The 22,205-nt window shown below is 31.3% G+C and overlaps 5 protein-coding genes across 5 annotated transcripts; 4 read left to right on the forward strand and 1 right to left on the reverse strand.

Moving 5' to 3' along the window:
• Positions 1 to 902: 902 nt before the first annotated feature.
• Positions 903 to 3,029, forward strand: LOC128396170 (NIF3-like protein 1). Its single transcript, XM_053356710.1, has 7 exons — positions 903 to 1,119; positions 1,224 to 1,343; positions 1,414 to 1,500; positions 1,571 to 2,136; positions 2,202 to 2,316; positions 2,384 to 2,522; positions 2,599 to 3,029. The coding sequence occupies exons 2-7, from the start codon at positions 1,248 to 1,250 to the stop codon at positions 2,871 to 2,873; spliced, it is 1,278 nt and encodes a 425-aa protein (XP_053212685.1). The 5' UTR covers positions 903 to 1,119; positions 1,224 to 1,247; the 3' UTR covers positions 2,874 to 3,029.
• Positions 3,030 to 3,740: 711 nt separating this feature from the next.
• On the reverse strand, positions 3,741 to 8,733 carry LOC128396159 (actin-binding protein WASF3-like). The gene is made up of 4 exons (XM_053356697.1): positions 7,463 to 8,733; positions 6,200 to 6,448; positions 5,401 to 5,522; positions 3,741 to 5,308 (listed from the first exon to the last, which is right to left on the reverse strand). Exons 1-4 carry the CDS (start codon positions 8,580 to 8,582, stop codon positions 4,934 to 4,936), a joined length of 1,866 nt encoding a protein of 621 aa, XP_053212672.1. The 5' UTR covers positions 8,583 to 8,733; the 3' UTR covers positions 3,741 to 4,933.
• A 91-nt stretch (positions 8,734 to 8,824) lies between these two features.
• On the forward strand, positions 8,825 to 10,738 carry LOC128396189 (transcription factor TFIIIB component B'' homolog). The gene is given in 3 exon segments (XM_053356730.1): positions 8,825 to 9,455; positions 9,570 to 9,937; positions 9,939 to 10,738. Coding segments are annotated over 3 exon segments (1,305 nt in total). The 5' UTR covers positions 8,825 to 8,956; the 3' UTR covers positions 10,377 to 10,738.
• Positions 10,739 to 11,795: 1,057 nt separating this feature from the next.
• Positions 11,796 to 13,042, forward strand: LOC128396178 (uncharacterized). Its single transcript, XM_053356719.1, has 4 exons — positions 11,796 to 12,014; positions 12,086 to 12,218; positions 12,284 to 12,423; positions 12,504 to 13,042. The coding sequence occupies exons 1-4, from the start codon at positions 11,966 to 11,968 to the stop codon at positions 12,926 to 12,928; spliced, it is 747 nt and encodes a 248-aa protein (XP_053212694.1). The 5' UTR covers positions 11,796 to 11,965; the 3' UTR covers positions 12,929 to 13,042.
• A 1,594-nt stretch (positions 13,043 to 14,636) lies between these two features.
• LOC128396260 (uncharacterized membrane protein DDB_G0293934-like) lies at positions 14,637 to 20,750 on the forward strand. The gene is made up of 3 exons (XM_053356816.1): positions 14,637 to 14,885; positions 14,948 to 16,097; positions 20,605 to 20,750. Exons 1-3 carry the CDS (start codon positions 14,637 to 14,639, stop codon positions 20,733 to 20,735), a joined length of 1,530 nt encoding a protein of 509 aa, XP_053212791.1. The 3' UTR covers positions 20,736 to 20,750.
• Positions 20,751 to 22,205: the final 1,455 nt, after the last annotated feature.

The following is a 22,205-nucleotide window of genomic DNA, read 5'->3' on the forward strand; positions in this document are numbered from 1 at the left end:
CAGATAATTAAGAAAATCAATTAATTTAATTCACTTACCGATTGGAAATCAATTGAAATTGTTATTCAAACTTTTGGAAATTTAATTTTGTTTTTCTCGTTCATTTGATTTACTAATCGTTTAATTGTTGATTTAATATTAATTGTGAGTGTCAATTAACAGCAGATGAGTAAATTAATTGTTGGAATGAGTTTATTCATCATTTAAAAGGGTTATGATTACATTTCCTTGTTTAGTCACTGATTGAAATTCAAGGAAAATTAAATTAAATTACCAATGGAATTAAATTAATTTTCTTAATCTTTAAATTTCCTATTTTCGTATGTTTTTTGTTTCTATTTAAATTCAGTATTTAGATTAATTCTTAATTGTTGTATTGTTACAAATTGTTAACCTTGTAATTGTTAATCGACGCAACAATTAAAACTCAACCTTGGGTTGATGATTTAACTTTTTCCTGACAATTTCCAACCGTGTAGATTAACTTTTGTATGATTATCATTATTTTCAAGTTAATTTCATTTATTTTAATTTACTCAACCTAATCAGATTAATTAATATGATATCCGTTTTAATTACAATTAAACTTTGGTGTTAATTGTTTTTCAATTTTCATCATTAATCATGTTCATCTTTCATCATAATTATAATGATTATTGAAGAAAATTAAACAATCTGATATGATACAATACACACAATATTTAATTAATTGTTGATTTAATGAGGATTGATAAGTAATCGAATTCAAATCAAATTAATAATTAGAGAAAATTAATTATTCGGGTTTATTGATTTTCGCGCTTCTTTTGTTTCCAGCGACATCTTGAGATTAAAAATCGAACATCAAATTCATTTAATTTTTTCTTTCAAATTTAATCAAAAATCAAAATTGATTTTCAAACGTTTGTGTTTCCTTTGTGTTTTTTTTCATTAATTCATTTTAATTGTTGATTAAGGGAATTTTGTTTAATTGTTGATAGTCTTTATTAGTTTCTTCAATCGATCGTTTATCTTTTTCTTATGTTTAATCGTATCGGGTAATTAGAGTTGGTTATTGATTAGTTTGTTTATTTTTTACTCTTATGAAATTAGATCAATTTACTGATTGTTTGATTACATGTAAGTGTGAACATTTAATTTTGTCTGGTTAATTTATGGATCATTGTTTAGATTAACTGTTACTTAGTCTAATTATCTTATAACAATCTTTTCTTATCTAATAGTTTCCCTTCCGGTTGGATGATTTTATGTTTTCTAAACATAATATTTTGATTTCTTTACGATCCTCAACTTGGACTAATCTACTTGGACAATTTAAGTTTCATAAATCTTCAATTGAATCTGTTAGTACATATTTAATTTCTATTACTGATCATTTGTCTCATTTATAACTGTCTTAATCACTATTTACAGGCATCATTGGTGAAAAAAAATCACATCGGTTCACAGAAGATTTTTGCAAACAACTTGTACTCAACTCACACCAAATCAAATTTATTTGTAAGCAATTGAATGTAAACTCAAAATTAGTTACAATTTCTAATAGAATTGACTTGTTTCTTGGTTTTAGGGTAATTATTCAAGTCAACTAGGATCTCGGCATCAACGATTTACCAGTAAAATGGACGTTAATTACCCAAGCCTAGAAGGAGTAATTCGTGTTCTCAATGAAATTGCACCTTTACACTTAGCGGAAAGTTGGGACAATGTTGGACTACTTGTTGAACCATTTACGACAATATCTATTGGTAAAATTGTTCTCACCATAGATTTAACGGAAAAGGTTATCGAAGAAGCTAAAACCTATGGAACCGAGTTAATTATTGCCTATCATCCACCCATCTTTCAACCAATCAAGTCAATTAACCACAGAACTTGGAAAGAAAGATTATTATTGGATTGTATTCAATGTGGAATCGCCGTTTATTCACCACACACTGCATTAGATGCCATAAAGGACGGAATCAATGATTGGCTTTTATCGCCGTTTAACATCAAAGAAGTGAGGCCAATCAACCAAAGTTCAATGGACACCCGATCAACGAATCACTACTCTTATCGTTTAGAAACTGTGGTCGCCAATGAGAATGACAATAAGCTTCTCGAAAGAATCGAAAAATTAGGAAAAGTGTTAAAGTAAACCAATTCAACCGTAAATTTGATTAATCAATTTACTAATCAATTCTCACTTGATTTCACAGGCTTCCTTCATCCGCTGTTATTTATACCGAAGATAAAAATTTACCTTTAATCATAAACATTTTATCAGAAAATGTCTCAACAAAAGCTTCTATTCACCTTTCTAAACTTGACATTGTAAGAATTTATTTTTTCTCCACTAATTATACTTCATAATTAACTGATTGATTGTTTCTCTTTTCAGCCTCCATTACCTGGTTTCGGTGTTGGAAGAATAGCCAATTTAACCCAAGAATTAACCATTCAGGAGATAATTAACAGAACCAAACAACTACTGAAATTGGAACATGTTAGACTTGCTCTATCACCTAAACATAAATTAGGTAAACCTAATTAACTCTAAATTGTAATTTATCAACTAATTCATGTTTCCTTTTTGTTGTTAACTCAAATTTACAGAGTCAACAGTCAATAGTATCGGAGTTTGTGCTGGTTCTGGTGGATCAGTTTTACGTGGATTACCAGTTGATTTACTAATTACTGGAGAAATGTCTCATCATGAAGTTCTAGATGCTCTTTATGCAAATGGCTCCTCGGTGATACTTTGTGAACACACCAACACTGAACGTGGTTATTTACAAGTATTAAGAGAAAAAATAATCTCTAAACTAAACAATGGTAATGTTGAAATAATCGTCGCTAAATCAGATGCAGATCCGTTAAATATAATCTAATATAATTAACCAATAGTCGATTCAATCTTGTTGTTGTAGTAATCAACTTAAAACTACATCAATTTAGAAGTGTCTTTTTTTGTTTATTATCGTTTTGATTAGGAAGCCAAATTGAGAGTTTACTTAATCAGCATATAATAAATATTTTAAATTAGATTTCAGTCTTGTTGTTTATACACTTGAAAGTTTACTTGGTAACTTTTGTAACAACCAACGTTTAACTGCGGTGCTCAACGACGCCTCTTGTTTAAAAGCAAATCGGATCCAAATATAATCTAATATAATTAACCAATAGTCGATTCAATCTTGTTGTAGTAATCAACTTAAAACTACATCAATTTAGAAGTGTCTTTTTTTGTTTATTATCGTTTTGATTAGGAAGCCAAATTGAGAGTTTACTTAATCAGCATATAATAAATATTTTAAATTAGATTTCAGTCTTGTTGTTTATACACTTGAAAGTTTACTTGGTAACTTTTGTAACAACCAACGTTTAACTGCGGTGCTGCGACGACGCCTCTTGTTTAAAAGCAAATCGGATCCAAGAAAGTACCAGTGACAATATTTCGACAATATTCGATCAAAACGAACCTTAAGCCGAAAAAAAAATCAGCTGAAAATTGAAAATATCGAGCTTACCACTTTACCTAATTATCTTTGATGCTCTTTCATATTCACCAATCAGATGTTCCTTTTTCGCGCCAATTTTGAAAAGAACAAAAGTAATCATTTGAATTCGTAATTAATTGTCGTAATTAAGTTAATTAATTTAAAACAATTTCAATTATTTTCACGAGAAAATTGATTCTTATTACATCGAGAAAGAAAAAAAAAATAAGGTAAAAAGTGGAAACTTAAGGAAAATCATTTTTCGCTACTTGTAAGGATCAGATGAATTATCGTTAATATTAATAATATAATTAAATCATGATGGCAACATTTTTGGATGAGAAAAGGTGAGATGATGATGATGATGATGATGGTGATGAAATTGATGATTAATTGGCTCCTTTAAAAGAGAAAATAAAATATGTAGAGAGAGAGAGAGAGAAAGAGGAGAAAAATCATAAGGAAGAAGGAAAAAGTTACAAAGGAAAAACAATCAATAGTTAATCGGTTGATTTGGCTGAGAGAAATTAATCATCAACAGTTAATTCCTACTGCAGATCATAAATATTAATAGTTGGTTTATCAATAATTGGATTGAATGGAAATTGCAAAATGAATCCAAACATCGGTTGATATATTGTAACAATTTGTCGATAAGTGTTAATGTATATTGAGGGAGATTTGTTGATTAATTTTGACTGATTAGTGATCGCAATTTACACACAATCCAATTTTCCTTTCGCAATTTAAAGCTTTTGTTTACAATTAGAGGAACCATTTTCCATTGCTAATCCTGTATATCAGTTGGTGAAGCCTTTCAATTGTTAATTGTTGCAACCATTGAGAGATGATCTTTTGTTTACTTCTTGGTTAATTCATCCAGCTGATTGGTGTTGATTATGTTTTTGTTTTAAAAATTAGGTAACAAAATAAAAAGTGGACACAATTGACCACAATACTGTTTCAGAGTATTCAAAGTTCATCATGTACTGTTATCTGCATGGACATTGATACAATTAATTGTGACGATGATGGTGATCGATGAAATTGAAAATCAGGTAAACATCATAAAAGATAAAAACTAAAAGACAAAAATAATTATCATCTCTCTTTTGTCTTTAGTTTTCTTTCATGAAGATTATGATGATGATGAAGATGATGATGATGATGGAGCGATGGGAAGATAATCGATAGGAAGAGATGAAAAATGATTATCTTAAATTTACCACAGTTTTAACATAGAATACAGTTGTAGGTGATTTATATATTCTATTACAATTAGAATTTGTTTCTTTTCAGTTTATGAATATTTTTTAAATAGCTCGAAAGGTGAGAATCAAAATAATAATAATAATAATAATAATAAAAAGGAAAAACAGAGAATAGAAAAGAGAAGAAAAATCAAGGTAAGAATTAGGAAGAAAATTTTTTTTGCAATTAAATTACTACTATTAACATTCACTTTCATCGTCATTCCAGTTATCGGAACCACTTTCATCTGAGTTACCCGCTTCTGACTCGGAATCTGAATATTCCATTGCTTTTCGACGAGCCAGAATTGATGCTACGTCTAAAAGAGGAGTTGATTTCTCAATTTGTTTTTGCTTATTTTCATCCACTTTTCTCAATATGATACCTTCCCTAATGGCTGCTAAAAGATCACTTCGAGTATCGGCCTTTTGTAGTAGATGTTGTGGTAAAACCTTTTTCATGGTGCTTGTTTTAGATTGCATTACTTGAGATTGTTTTTGAAGTATTTCTTGAGCTAGACTTGATCCTAAACCATTTTTCATACTATTATCTACAGAAGATCCATCCTTTTTAATCTAGAAATATATTAAAGATAATTGGAAAATAATTAGAACACATGAAACATTGGGAGAAAAGGGAAAATCTTGAGTGGTAACAGTTAATTTACCTGTGGATTGCCTAAAAGTCCTTCGGGTGGAGGCGGAGGTGGAGGAGGTGGTACTGAGGATGATTGATTAGGTAAAGAGTTATCGCTTGGAATGTAAGCTTTTGGTGGACTCATTATGGCTCCTAGAATGGAAGAGAAAAAGAGTAAACAAAACAATTTAAATTAAATTATGAGACAATTAATTCCATTTCAAATGATGAATGAAAAATTATAAATGTCAATTGATGCTTGACAACTTGTACAACTAAATTTGTTGATTGATGGGGTGATTATAAATTATAATAATAAACTGTCTCGATTGTTAAAGTTGTTGTTGTTACGAATCATTTGAGAAATTGGATCCCATCGATAATCAATATTGTAAAAGCTGAATTAACAATCATTTATGTAAATAGAATGAGGTCAAAGAATGAAATTAATTAAAACGACTCTTTTTTTTCTCTTTCTTCTTCATTTGCTGAACCTGATTAAATTGTTATGATTAAAAGACAGATTTCAAGGGCATCGCCTTATAGATGATGAGTCAATCATCCTACACTAAATCAGAATCTTGCGTGTGAAGTTTGCCAGCGAATTGAGAGCACAAATGAAGCTGTTTGCTGAATCGGGAAGAGTCGTAAACTGAGCGAGACTTAGAGCTGATATTTGTTTAAGTTTCTTTGATTAAATAACAAATACTAAGAATTGAAATCAGAATGAAGAGAGGAGAGAGAGAGAGCAAGAAAAAAGAGATAAAAACAAAAGGGAGACTATTTATCCTTGACTGGATTATTAACTCAGCCATTTCAGCGAAACCAACCTGATGGCGGAGGAAGTGGCAATTCGCTGTCTAAACTGTCACCTCTAACCACACCATTCATTCCTGAGCTTGGTGGTGGTGGAGGAGGTGGAGGTGGAAGACTTTCTCTTGTAAGTGATTGACCTCGGGATCGAGATGGTGTTCCAACTGCTGATGTTCCACCAGATGAACTATTCGATGAAGGTGGATTACTGGGAGGTGCGGGTGGAGGTTGTGAGGGGCGAGATGTGATTGATGCTGACGATGATCCTGAAAAGAAAAACAAAATATCCGATTAGTAAAAAATATCAACACAGTAAATGTTTAAAGTGCGTTGGAAAAAAAAGATAATCTCTAATCATGTTAAATTGCAAAATATTGATGCTAATTACATTAAAAGATAAACTTAAACCATAACAAAAATGTTAGTTTAAAATTTGGTATAACAAATTTGTATTTAAGATACAATGTAACAGTGTTTAGCTTAACCATTATTATCTTAAAGTAAATCATTAAAGATTCCAGAGCTGAATTGAAACTTGATTTAAGTTGATTGAAAAGTAGACAATTTAATATGAAAATACCCATAGAAAAGCAAAGTATATGTTTGGTGTATTTTTTCAAATTAGAGGCTCATTTAGTTTCCAACTAAAGTCGTTTATGTACTGGGAAAAAGGCGGAAGGAGAGCAGGATATCAAATACGACTGGTTGGAAGTGAGAGAGTGAGAGAGTGAGCGAGAGAGATTTGAGTTTGATAAACAAAAAATAAACTAAATGATTTAATCCAACGGAGAGAAAAAATTATGGATTAAAATGATGAAAAGTAATGGGAAAAAGTTGATTAGTAAGATTGAGAATCTAAAGTCAAGAAAATAAATTACCTCATCACAAGATTTCAATCATTACTCTTTCAAGCAATTCAAGTATTGATTGTCAAATAGAAATTAGAGAGAGAGAGAGAGAGAGAGAGAGAGAGAGAGAGAGAGAGAGAGAGAGAGAGAGAGAGAGAAGGAAGAGAGATTTAAAGTATAAACAGAAATATCAATGTAATCAAGAATGATTCTAATTAGCTTTTGTTGCCATTGACATCAATTAGCAAAGATATTTGGTTTCGCTAATCATTTGTTAATTAGAATGTTGTGATGACGAGTAGGCGTTAACCTAAGCCTAAATAACAACTACAATCGTGTTAACAATTGTTGTATTAATAATGTTACTACTTCTATTGATTAATTTGGTTTTGGATTTTAAGAAGATGTTAATATAATTGGAATAAACTCTACCTTGGGAATTAATTCTTCTTGTTGGTGTACCTTGATTTAATTGACCTCCTGTCATCTGATTAATAGAAATCATTGAATCTCCGGTTCCACTTCCAGGAGTAGCAAAGTAAGATGGTGGTGGTGTATGACTACCTGTAGATGTTATCTCATTAATTGCTCCTTGATTTCCCGTATGATAAGGATTCTGATTCATAATACTACCAGGAGGATAATAAGCTGGTGGTGGATGATTTGGAATTGCTTGTGGTATAGTCATTGGATCCATATTATGAAAACCATCTATTTGATATTGATTAATACCCAATGATCTTGGTCTTTCAAGGGTTTGTGAATAATGTTGAGGTTGACCATAATGACCAACACCTTGCATAGAGCCATTGGGCTGTTGGTAGATTTGTTGTTGGTGAAGATTTTGTTGTTGCTGTAATCTAGTTGAATCAATGAATTCAGTTGCTGGAATTTTGGCCATAATATCTCTTGCGGTATTCTGAGGTTGCCTTGGTTTACCTCGACGTCTTTCATTAGGTCCTAAATCTCCTTGGCCTTTATTGGGTCCACGATGAGCATTCTTTTTACCACTTTTCTCTCTTTCTGTAGCTTCAAGCATCTCTCTACTCCATAATTCAAAGAAATAATTAGGATCAGTATAAAATTTGAGTCCATCTTTACCATCATCACGGTAGGCGTTAAGCTTTTCAAGAGGCGGCGGCCGATCACAGGACATGTAAATCTCTTTAATTGATTCAGGCATAGTGGTACGAGCGACAACTTGCTGATCATAGCTGGCACATGATCTGAATGGTTTCCTTAATTGAATTTCTTTAAGTGATACTTCTTCAACGGAAGAATCCAATTGAGTTACTCTAACAGCAAGTCTGTCAATTCTACCCTGAAGTGATGTTGATCTGGCTATCAGAAGAGTAGCTTCATGAAGGATACCAGCGAAAAGATCTTCAGCATATTTGGAAAGACTTGACAGTTGACGAATAATATTGGCAAGGGTTCCATTGGTAACACATTCCAATTCATTGGGTATTGATATCGGATTACCCTGACTGTCTAAGGGTAATGATGAACGACTAATTAAAATTGGCTTGATCACTCTTTGCTCCAGTGGCATCTCCCACTCTTATATGTTTATTATTTTCAAGATGATTTACTGTTATTACTGGTACAACAACACTAACAGGTAACAACTCTAACAGGTATCAGTAGTTAACTAATTAATTGAGAGAGAAAAAAGTAATAATAAATTAATCACAAATGACAATCAGAATTTTTTCAAAACTGAAACCATTTTGATAGAATCGATATGATCGATAATCGAATGAAAGAATTTCGATCAACAGGTGGAGCCACAAATGGAACTGAATTTGAATTCTGAATGAATTTAAAAATAAAAATTGAGTTCTGTTCTTTAATTTTCTCCAGCTCTCTTTAGTATTCCCTAATTAAAAACTGTGAGTCAACAAATAATCATCCGATTTTACAATTATGTTTCGACGATCTCGAATTAAGATCACACCAAAGATTCCACAAGCCAAAACTCCAGCAACTGAGTTGATTGATTCAACTAGATTACAGCAACAACAAAATCTTAACCAGCAACAAATCTACCAACAGCCCAATGGCTCTATGCAAGGTGTTGGTCACTATGGTCAACCCCAACATTATTCACAAACCCTTGAAAGGCCAAGATCATTGGGAATTAATCAAATAGATGGTTTTCATAATATGGATCCAATGACTATACCACAAGCAATTCCAAATCATCCACCACCTGCTTATTATCCTCCTGGTAGTATTATGAATCAGAATCCTTATCATACGGGAAATCAAGGAGCAATTAATGAGATAACATCAACAGGTAGTCATACACCACCACCATCTTACTTTGCTACTCCTGGAACCGGAGATTCAATGATTTCTATTAATCAAATGACAGAAAGTCAATTAAATCAAGGTCAACCAACAAGAAGAATTAATTCTCAAGGTAGAGTGTATTCCAATTCTTTTAATATCTTCTTAAAATCCAAAACCAATTTAAATAATAGAAGTAGTAATATTAATAATAATCTCTCTCTTTCTTCTCTTTTTTTCTTTTCAGGATCATCATCAGCATCAATCACATCTCGCCCCTCACAACCTCCACCCGCACCTCCCAGTAACCCACCTGCAGGTCAATCACTTACAAGAGAAAGTCTTCCACCTCCACCACCTCCACCACCACCAAGCTCAGGAATGAATAGTGTGGTTAGAGGTGACAGTTTACACAACGAATTGCCACTTCCTCATCTTCCATCAGGGACACCTGTTGATGAAGATGCTCCTGTTAATGAGCACGGTCAGCCATCAAAACGAATAAGATTAACACCAGAAGATTTACTTAACAGAAATTCCATCACAATTTTTCACCTCATTCATGGTTCCATTTCTCGGACCAAAAACCAAAGGAAAAGAAAACCACTGACCCGATGCTGGAAGTAAAGATCCTGAAAACGACGAAACTCCAAATATCGAAAACGATGACAGTATGATCATTGGACCTCGTGTAAAAGTTGGTCCTGATGGTCAGATAATAATTGATGAAGAATCTTTGGTGATCAAGAAAACAAAGCCCGTTGAAACGACATCAGTTGAAGAATCAGTCAGTGGTAAAACGACATATGCCTCGTTTCGTAAGCGACCGCCGACCGCTCGATGGAGTAAAACGGAAACAATTGAATTTTATACAGCACTTAACCTAATTGGGCCTGATTTCTCATTGATGTCAACCCTTTTTTTTAACGGAAAACGAACTCGGACAGATTTGAAGAACAAATTTCGACGAGAAAATAAATTAAACCAACCTGTTATCGAGAAAGCCTTATACGAGGCCGATGTCGATTATTGTTTAGCTCGAGTAGCCAGTTGATTGTTTACCCAATTATATATCATCAGTATTCATTTTTCCAATCTTAGTTAGATTGTTGTTTTAATTTCTCACTGAGTTGTCATCAAAATCTCCTCAGGCTAAAAGTGAAAATCAATTTCTCTCTTTCTCTTTACCATTTATATGAAAATCATACACTCGATGGAAAATCTAATCGTTGTGATTGTAATCTATTAATTATTGTATCATCGATATGTATTTAATCAAAGAGACGAGACTTTGACTTGCGATAATTTATCAACTAAACAATAATCGTAGTTAATTGTGACAATTGTATTAATAAACCTCTTGTTTCTGTTCACAATTAAACAGATGAAAATCTTGTTTTCTCATTTGATCAACAACAGTTAATTACAATCAGTTGATTACAATTTCATCTCTTAACAACAAATCGGATAAAAAGAAAAATTTATTTGAAAACAATCTCGTTGGTGATTAAGTCTCTCTCTCACAATTAATTATGATTGAAGATAATTTCGATTCACAATTAAATTTGATTTTAATTACAAGGGTTAAGTAGATTTTTTCAAGGTTTTCAACTCAACGATTAAACTAATTGCTTGAAAACAAGTTAATTTGGAAACTAATTATCGGTGATTAGATTAAATCAATCACAACAACATCTAAATCACAAATTGTCATTTCTTTTTTTCGTAATCATCTCGATCGTCATATCCAGTGATCAACTGATTCACTAAATTACACCAACTCCAAGAAATTAACACCTTAGGAATTAAATTGTATCTCTATTGATATTAAGCAACGTTGCTAGTAAATTGTTTCAAAATTAAATAAATAATTTGCTAAGCAATGATTAGTTAATTGTCTGTTATTAACTACATGAAAAGGTTAATAACTTGAAGATTCATGTCAATGTACTTGAGGTAAATTCATAGTAATCAACTGATTAAACTTATTTCTTGATTACAACCATTTAGATTGAATTAAATTGTAAACAGAAACTTTAATTTTCCAACAATGGTAACAATTAATTTGCGAAGTAAACAATTTAATTAGAAGACGAAATTGATTCAATATGAGATAATTTTCCTTTTGAATGAATAAATTTCAATAAATTGTCAAGGTTTCGAGAATTGTAGTTAATTGTTGAGTTAATTACGTAGATTGTGATGAAAATAGTAACTAAATCGGCAATTAAGTGATAAACGATTAAAAACTAATAAGTTTTCACAATTCGTCAGTTTAATGTCACTCCTATTAACTTTTCCAATCGTAATTAGATTGTTGTTGTAATTTCTCACTGATTTGTGATCGAAATGCCCTCAGGCGAAAAGTGAAAGTAATTTTCTCTAACAAACTTTAATATTTATCTTATTCTCAATCTTCTTTATCATCTTCATCTTCATCATCATCATTATCCATCTTGAATATTTCCAGTTTCTCTCAATATCTATCCTTGATTATCAAGCTTTAGATTCACATTTGAAAAGTTTCCAAAAACAAAGTTAGTTGAAAAATTTTCCAATCTCTTAATTGTGATTACTTGATTGTCACCATCTTCACTTAAATAAATATCTAATTCTCATTCATCAACAATTAACATTACAATCATGTTCACTTGTGTTTTTTGTTTCCTCATCCCGTTCACATTGATTTCTAGTAAGTTTACCGTTAATTGTGTTACATTGAACCAATCGTAATTTATTGTTAATTGTTAAATCTTAATTTAGTTACCCAAGCAAATGGAAACAGTTCTTGCGACAAATCAATTGACCGAATGGACAAGATTTTCAAAGAAGCGCTTTTCATTAAACAAGGAATCAAATTCCCATCTAATGATAAAGAAATTGATGCTTATTGCAGGTAAGTGAATTAAATTATCAACAATTAACTTGTAGTTAACCTTAATTGTTCAAATTAATCCATAGAAATGGTAAATTGTTTTCAAATGAGGCAAAAAATTTCAACAATTGCGCTAAACCATTTCCTCGGCAAGTTGTCCAAATATTGGGTAAAAGTTTGGGACGGACAATGAAGTCCATGTGTAAACCAGGAAAACCCCGTCAAGGTAAAGTGATTAATTGCTCAAACAATCAGCTAATTGTTGCTTACAATTAACAACTAATACAAATCGTAATCTCCCTCTAGATTTGGCCGCCGCTTTTGAATGTGCAACAACCTCTTACCATAAAGATTTACAAGATTGTGGACTAATTTTGGTCAATCAAATTTACCTCTCATCGAGTAATATGACCTCCGATCAATTGTTCCCGTTAATCTGTTGCTCATTCCATGAATTGGTTAATTGTATCAGATCAGCTGCAGTTCCTTCATGTACCGATGAAAAGTTTCATCTAACTAATTTTTTCATGGGACATATCAACAGATTAATCAAGGATTTGATTGACCTTCTCTGTGGCAAATGGTCAACAATTGAACAATGCCAATTGTCAGCGCCCGAAGTTTTTGATCATTTGGCTAAATTAAACAACGTTTCGAGATTTAATTCAGATGAATCACTACTTGGAACCATATTAAACATAACAGCCAAATTATCATCGGAAGATGAATGATCAACAATTAAGATCACAAGTCGATTTGATTGATCCAATTTTTTTTTTCATTATTTTACTTATTTCCAACTTTTATAAACCCAATTAAATATACTCATCGTAATCGTAATCAAATTGATTGTAATTATTGTATGAATGATGTTTAATCAAAGAAACGATATTAATTACTGATGATGATGATGATGATGATTTACAGTTAACCATTGAATGGTTTAATTTAATTAGGTTACTCAATTTACTTTCTCTAATGGGTTATTTACCTGATTAACTGTATCAAATTACTAGTTAATCAAATGTGAATGACAAAAACAAAATTTACTAAATTGTTGTAGTTAAATAGGAAATCTGGATTAGGACAATTATAATTGTCGACTCACTATTATCACAGAATTACCTGGATTTCTTATTATTATTATGATTAAACAATCAAGTATTAAATTGGTTAATAAATTGTTACGTTGTTCATCAATTGGTTAACTGATTAAATCAACGCAATTAATACTTAATTATTGTATAATTGTAGAGGAAGAGGAATAATTGAAATTGTCCCCATGATAAATTGTCTTTTAAATTGCTGATTCATTGATTGCATGATATTAATTTGATGACAGTTAATTGACTAGACTGATTCTCTTAACCAGATTAACTTTTGTTTAATTGGACAATCATTGAGTTAACCAATCAACAGAATTACAAATAATAATAATATATTATTAACCTAATTGTTGTAACAATCAACTATCAATGATATCGTTCATTGGCCTACCTTTTAGTTTTTTGTTTTTGATTCTACTATTTAATTGTTGCTGGTGATTTGTTGATTATTTTGTTTATTAATTGATGGAAAAACTGAAAATAATTACAATTTAAATGAAAATCAATCAATTGAATTTCAATCGATTATTAAAACCATTTAATCATCAAATTGTTTTGCTTTGTTTCGTTTAAATTGTTATCATTGAATATTAATGTTTCCGTCCGGTGATATGCTAATCATTTTATCTAATCAACAAAGGAAATTGTTAATCAATTGTTAATTCGTATTTAAATTGAATCTTGTTTTTTCCTTCATCATCTTAATTGTTAACAATCAATTCTAAAATCAATGCAACCATCGAATCCACAAGAAAATAGATAATCTCACATAATCTCAAATCCTTGAGATTCTTATGATTAAAACACAAGAGAGAGAGAAAAAAAAGAAGAGATTAAATTAAGTTAATCAGGAGGCGAAAATTAAATGACGAAAAATGATCCAAATGATTAAAGATAATTTAAAGAGAGAAAGAGAGATTTAGATTAACCAGTAGAATCTGTTGATTTTTCTCTTATGAACAATTCCACCAATTTGACAATTGAAACAAAAAGAACCAATGAAAATGCCAAAAAAAAGAAAAGAAAAAAAGCCAAAGTTAATTGTTCGCAATTAAGAAAATGGAAACAAATCAACAAATGGATTAACCGAAAAGAAGAAAATGTTTTCTAATTGTGTCGACAGATGGAATTACTTTCCAACTCTGAAGCGAAGTGTTTATGTCACGTGATTCGATCTTCTATTTGCTGGTTTTTTTTTCGCTCGCTGTAAATGTTGTTTTATTTTCTCTCTTTCTCTTTCTCACTTTGGTTCATGAAGATAATGATTTCGGAATTTGTTTCTTGATGTTGTTTTTTATTAATGTTTTGATGGTTGTTTATGTTGCACGCGCCAATGGATTACTTAGATTGTGCTTGTTTCACAGGACGAACAAGTATTCCAATTAGATGTATTGTTGAAAGGGTTAGTCCATTGGTTAGTAATAATCTCACCTCACCATCTTCACCAACATCACCACCAACAAATGTCTCTTCAAATTCAACTACACCACCAGTGACAATAACAACAACACCAACCTCACTTTTACCACTTTCATCTTCATCTTTACTTTCACCTACAAGTAATTTGACAACAACAACAACAGCAACAATAACAGTAACAACAAATTCAACAACAACAACAACAACACATTCGGTAACCCATAGTACTACAACTACTACAACCACCTCTCCATCATCATCATCAACCTTACCTGTTTACCAATATTTCCAATAAATTGTGGTGGATCATCGATTGGATCAACTTCTTGTAATCCTAATGCTAATTTAACTACACACGAATTAATATCGGATGGTACAACAATCGATTCTAAAACTGATCCATTGGCAATAACATCATCATCATCATCTTCATCATTATCATCTGTTACACAATCAGTAAATTGTTTCAATACGATAAACAAGACATTGTCACCAAGTCTAATATCAAAAGAAAATTTAATTACACCAACAACATCATCATCATTATCATCTGCTGGTGATAAAAACTCAGGTGAAGGAGGTTGCACTGTAGGGAGTGAAAGTGTTGCTGAATTAAAATCAGTTAATTCAACCAGCACCAGTAATTGTAATAATATTGTTGATGAAAATATTGATGTTAATCCTGCCAATTTAACCAATAGTAATAATAATTGTAATCTTGATGAGAATAATATTAATAACAACAACAGCAACAGCAACAACAACAACAACACCAGTGGTAGTGTCAATGTTACCGGTAATATAACATCAAATGGTGATTCTTGTGTTAATCTTACAATAGGAGAGAAATCAATCAATAATAATACCAGAAGTCCTGATAATAATAACACAAGTAACAGCCCGAACAATCAACGACAATTAAACATTTCCCCGTTACAAGATTTAAGTAATAAAATCAATAGTGAATCAATTTCTGTTGGACAATTATCACCAACATCAACACTTCGTAATCTATTTGGACTAAACAATAATCCATTCCAGTTGAATCATTTAAATCTCAATCAATCACCTCTTAATTATCTCAATCATAACAACCATCATCATCATCATCATCATCATCTTCACCATCATTCAAACCTTTTATCCACAAATTTTGAACATTCCTCGACTTTAAATCAACAACAACAATCAAACGGAGATTCATCACCAGGTAATTCTGGTTCATCAAGAACTTTTCCAGCCTCAATATCTCCATCGGGTGTTGTTGAACAAGATTCTTTTGCAATAATTACTTCGGGAATATTATTTTCCAATTTAGTGAAAACTGCCCTTCTACATTTAGGATATTCAACATCCGAAATCACTGGGGCCAAAGGTAAATACAATATCTTTACTAATCTCTATTTCTCTCCCTCTTTATCTTAATCCCAAATCCTTAATCGTATTGAGAAATTTATATTATACAAGGAAATGAATTGCTAATGTTTTCTCGGTATAGACAATTAAGTCTCTCTCTCTCTCTTTCTGTTTATGAATTAAGAGAAATGGATGACAGAGAGAAAGAAAGAGAGAGAGGAAGAGAGGAAGAAAACAATAACAATTAACAGTGAAAAAGGAAAAAACAACAAGAAAAGAAACCCAATTGTTCATAATGTTCATATGAATATAAACTTAAATTCTTTTCTCTCATTGATTTACACAGAATTTTTTTCACTTCTATTCTGTGTTGACTGTTTTCATTTTTCTGCTTATTCTCTTTCTTTTTCTTCTCTCTCTCTTTCTCTCTCTCTTTCTCTTTACAAGATGACAGATGAAAGGTGTAAAAGGCCTTCAAACCAATCAATTGTTCGATTCTTTTTCTTTTCTTTCCTTTCCTTTTTGCTTTTTATCTTATTCTTTATCCACCTCTGTCTATATTTCTTATTCTCTCTGTCTACTTGTGTCTATTTCTCTTCTTGTTCTTGTTCTTCTCTCTTCTCATATGTTTACCTACTTCTTTTCTCCCTTCTTTTTCTGCTCCTTCTTCTCTTTCTCTGGTACTCTTTCACTATTCCTCTGTCTGTCTCTTTCTTTCTATGTGTATATATTATTCAACTATTGCTTACCTGATTTTCATCCATGATTTTTGATGACAATCATCAACCTCAATCGTCTCAAGAATCAACAAGAAAACATCAATATCAACATGAACTTTACTGCGATTATTTATTGTCTGTGTGAGATACGAGTGAAAGAGAGACAGAGAGTGAGTAAGTGAGAGTGAGAGTGAGAGTGAGAGTGAGAGAGAAAGAGTTGTATGAGAGACAGGGAGAGAGAAGAAAAAATTACCTGATGGAAAATCTGACAAAAAAAAATTCTACGATAAGTGACTCAGTTAATTAACTATTATGATCAGTTTTCCAAACAACTTTTACCAGTTAATCACACAGTGAATTAGCATTAGCTTAATCATCATGATCCGATCTGAATCTACTCACCTGTCAACAATTTAACTCTTTTCTCTATTTATCTACATTCACTAATTAAAGAAAATTCAATGATGTCTTCCACTTTCTCTCCCTCTCTCTCTCTCACTCTTTCATGATGATGATAATCAAATAAAATAATTGATTTACATCACAATTGTATGATAAGTACAATTGATTTGAAAATTATTACTTTTCTCCAATTATGATTTTTTAGGCTTCTCTTGAATAGTTTTTTATATTTAATTCCTTTTGTAATCAGTTGATTCAATTGAAGTTTTAAATATATTCAGAATTGACTCTGTCTCTCTCTCTCTTTCTCCTTCGCATTTACTATCAAGGTTGACGATTTTTTTCCTCTTGATGATGATGATGATCGTCATTATCTCTCAATCCTATTTAACATGATACAATTGACTGGCAAGTTTCAAGTTTCTGAAAAGTCAGAGGTCCAGTTAGAGAATCAGATTTTCCTCTCTCCCTCTCCCTCTCCTCTCTCTCTCTCTCTCTCTCTTCCTCCCTCGATATGATTTTTGATACATCGACAGGATGACTGTTTATAATCACTGCCCACCAATGATACCGATCAATTTGACGATGATGATGAAGATAAATACAATAATGATAAACTGAGTAACCCTAATAAATGATAATGATTAACTAATATAAAAGGGGTGACAAAAGCAAATTGGGAACAATAAAGAAAAATAGTTGCAATGGTGACAAAGCGCATTTAGAATGAAAATAAATGATTTAATTTCTGATGATTACATTTTTCATTCTCTAACTGTAAATTGTCCAATGAATATTTAACATGATGATGAAAACCTGAAATTCATTATTCACCATCAATGGTTCATTTTTCTCATCATCATCTTTCAATTACCTTTCCTTTTACTCCCTCATTTCTAATTTTCATGATTAAACACTCACACTAATAGTCCTCGACACCCTGAAACCACAATTACAGGTAACTCTTTTTCACCTAGTTGCATTAAATAGGAAAACTGTAGCATCTTCCTCTTTCCCCATCACTTTTGTTTTTCACTCTCAATGGATCATCATCATCATCATGTTAATCATAATCAACAATCAAGAGCAATAAAATATATTAATCAAAGTCAACGGTTGATAAAATAAAACTAGACCACAACGAAATGAATTAAACTCACACTAGGTTGTCTTCCTATTGTTTCCGTCTTAAGAAATTATCATCCTCATCTTATTGAGCAATTATCTTCATCCAAATCAACTAGTGTTTGTGTATATTTATAATAATAATAAAGTATATTAATTTGAATAGAAAGGAACAAAAAAATCAAGGATGCTGACGATGACAGAAAGAAGATGATGAGATGTGTTTACATGAGTGTTTATATCATGATGATAATAACAATAATAATCTTGATTAGTAAATAACCATAGATGATTGTGAAGAAGAAAAAAACTAATGAATGTTTATAATAGTTTTCTTACCTTCTCTCTCTCATTTCCATCATCCTCATCATCTCCTCTGCCGTCAATATTGTTTTGCTATTTAACGAAAATCAATCAAAGTTACATCTCAATTAAAATGTTACTTTGACTACCTGTTGTGTTCAATATTGGTGATTGAATGAAATGATTATTATTTCATTGATTCTAATTCTCTTTTGCATTTATATTAACAATAATTGTAATTATTATTTATTGTTATTATCATTTATTTGGATCTTCCCGTTATTATTATTCATCTTTTTCTCCCAATCATTTAATAATTTTTTTCATCTTCTTTTCGCTTCTTCATCTTTTCATCATTTTCTTTCTTGTTCATCACTTAGGTAAAGAAAAACGCCTCAAGGCATTTTCTTATTCTCTTTTTCTTCGTTCATCATTGCATCTTCTCTCTCATTCTATTTGACTCCCTCTCCTCCCTCTTTGCTTTGTCTTTCCTTCTCAAATCATCTTCATCATTTTATCATCTCTCTCCTTCATCATCATCATCATCCTCTGGTTTCTATTCTGTTACCATAAAATAGCTTTTAACTTTACCTTATTTCTTGCTTACTGTTTGCAAATAAATTCATTTGCAATGAAAAACTTATTACGTTTATTTTTTTTTTGCACAATCGCTGCAAATGCTTATGCAATTTGCAGGTCAGTTCTTAGACCGGATGGGCTTGAACTTATTGGTTCCAATAAAATGAAATTGACCGACATGAAGCATAGAGTTTAGAATAACAAGAAAGATGAAGATGCGATGATGAAATTGGCTGAGTTTTAGGCCTCGCCTTGCAAAGGAAATGAGCGAAATGAGCAAAAGACATTACAATTCAAACTGTGAAAACTACCTAATATTTTCAATCTAAAATTGTTATTTTATTTTTCTCATGTTTTTTTCCTTCTTATTTTTCATCATTTTTTTGAATTATCTTCATCTTCTCATCTGCATTTCCGATTTATAAGATAATCATCCTTATCCTCATCAACATCTTAGCATATTCATACTTTTTTTATCTTATCTTCTTCTACTTTCTTATTATTTGTAGAGGAAAAGCTGATAAATTCTTGCTTCTTTTTCATCCTCATCGTCTTTTTAACATCTTTTCTCCTTTATTTCATCATAATTTACACCTTAGAATCCACTCACCTCCACCTCCTCTTCATCTCTCTCGGTCTCTATCGTTGATCCTCATCCTTTTCTTCCCACTTTTGGGGGTCAGATTTTCTAGCAAGATATTTCAATCTTTACGTCAATTCTCATCATCATCCTTTCTCACTCTAGCTCTCTTTCTCTTTCTCTCTTACTTACTCCCTCATTTCTCTCTCTCTCTCTCTCTCTTGCTTAATATATAATATTTTATATAATAATGTGTTGAGGATCAGAAAACATTTATTGCCTTTTGAAACGAGAAAAGTGAAAAAAAATTTACTCAAAAAAAGGAAGGAAGAAAGATGATGAGGATAAAGATGATGGTGATGCGGATGAAGATGAAGATGAGAAAAGATGATGATGAAAGGTAAAGGTAAACCTACAAAGAAAGTGAAGTAAGATTCATGAGATGTTTCCATAGTAAAGTAAAATATGGTTACAATATAAAGTAGTTTTTTTCTTATGCATTTTCAGAAAGAAGATGATGAAGATAAAGATAAAACTAAAGAGAGTTAGTAGAGAGAGAGAGAGAGAATAAGTGAGTGAATAATCTAGTAATTGTTGGTTTGAAAGAGAAACATTCAGATATAACAGACAGAGAATAGGAAAAAGTAAAAAAAAAAGAAAGAGAAATGATGATGAGTAGCCAGGAATCGCCTTCATCTTTACTTTTAACACTTTACGAGTGTGTAAATAACAATGATGCTCCTCCATCTCTCCCACCACCTCCATCATGCTTCATCTCTGTAACTCAATTTTATCATTATCATCTTTTACTCTTACAGGATTTATCCAATTGAGGAACTGGAAACCATTAACACTGGACCAAATAACTGATTCAGTTGATGCCACTGTGGGCGACATAATGGGAGATATTAGTTCAATTGCGAGTCTAAGAATCATTTTGTCCAAGTAAGTGTCGCACAAAATGTTCATTCATTAAATCAATAAACTCAATGTCAACTTGATTATAAATTAATGATGAAATGATGATGTTTTTTACTTTTCGTTTAATTGCTTTAAAAATGATCATTTAAATTGATTAATCGTCGTAACTATTATCATATCTTTTCAACACCATAAACTTTTCTAAACCTGTTGTGTGTCAATCCAGTGAAAAGTTACTTATCTCTTATCCTAATTTCTCATCAGTATTTTGATTCCATTTGCAATCAAATGTAATCATCTCGTTAAAACTTATTACCTGTTGACCCAAACATGTCTGATTTACGATCTCTCACCATTATTTCATTGATTCTAATTTCTTTTGCATTTATATTAACAATAATTGTAATTATTATTTATTGTTATTATCATTTATTTGGATCTTCCGTTATTATTATTCATCTTTTTCTCCCAATCATTTAATAATTTTTTTCATCTTCTTTTCGCTTCTTCATCTTTTCATCATTTTCTTTCTTGTTCATCACTTAGGTAAAGAAAAACGCCTCAAGGCATTTTCTTATTCTCTTTTTTTCGTTCATCATTGCATCTCTCTCTCTCATTCTATTTGACCTCTCCTCCCTCGCTTTGTCTTCCTTCTCAAATCATCTTCATCATTTTATCATCTCTCTCCTTCATCATCATCATCATCCTCTGGTTTCTATTCTGTTACCATAAAATAGCTTTTAACTTTACCTTATTTCTTGCTTACTGTTTGCAAATAAATTCATTTGCAATGAAAAACTTATTACGTTTATTTTTTTTTTGCACAATCGCTGCAAATGCTTATGCAATTTGCAGGTCAGTTCTTAGACCGGATGGGCTTGAACTTATTGGTTCCAATAAAATGAAATTGACCGACATGAAGCATAGAGTTTAGAATAACAAGAAAGATGAAGATGCGATGATGAAATTATTGAGTTTTAGCCCTCGCCTTGAAAAGAAATGAGCGAAATGAGCAAAGACATTACAATTCAAACTGTGAAAACTACCTAATATTTTCAATCTAAAATTGTTATTTTATTTTTCTCATGTTTTTTTCCTTCTTATTTTTCATCATTTTTTTGAATTATCTTCATCTTCTCATCTGCATTTCCGATTTATAAGATAATCATCCTTATCCTCATCAACATCTTAGCATATTCATACTTTTTTTATCTTATCTTCTTCTACTTTCTTATTATTTGTAGAGGAAAAGCTGATAAATTCTTGCTTCTTTTTCATCCTCATCGTCTTTTTAACATCTTTTCTCCTTTATTTCATCATAATCTTACACCTTAGAATCCACTACCACCTCCACCTCCTTCATCTCTCTCTCGGTCTCTATCGTTGATCCTCATCCTTTTCTTCCCACTTTTGGGGGTCAGATTTTCTAGCAAGATATTTCAATCTTTACGTCAATTCTCATCATCATCCTTTCTCAGTATTATTATTATCATGAAAT

Source organism: Panonychus citri, unplaced genomic scaffold, assembly GCF_014898815.1.
Source record: "Panonychus citri isolate SS breed McGregor unplaced genomic scaffold, ASM1489881v1 Contig00143, whole genome shotgun sequence".
Lineage (NCBI taxonomy): Eukaryota > Metazoa > Arthropoda > Arachnida > Trombidiformes > Tetranychidae > Panonychus > Panonychus citri.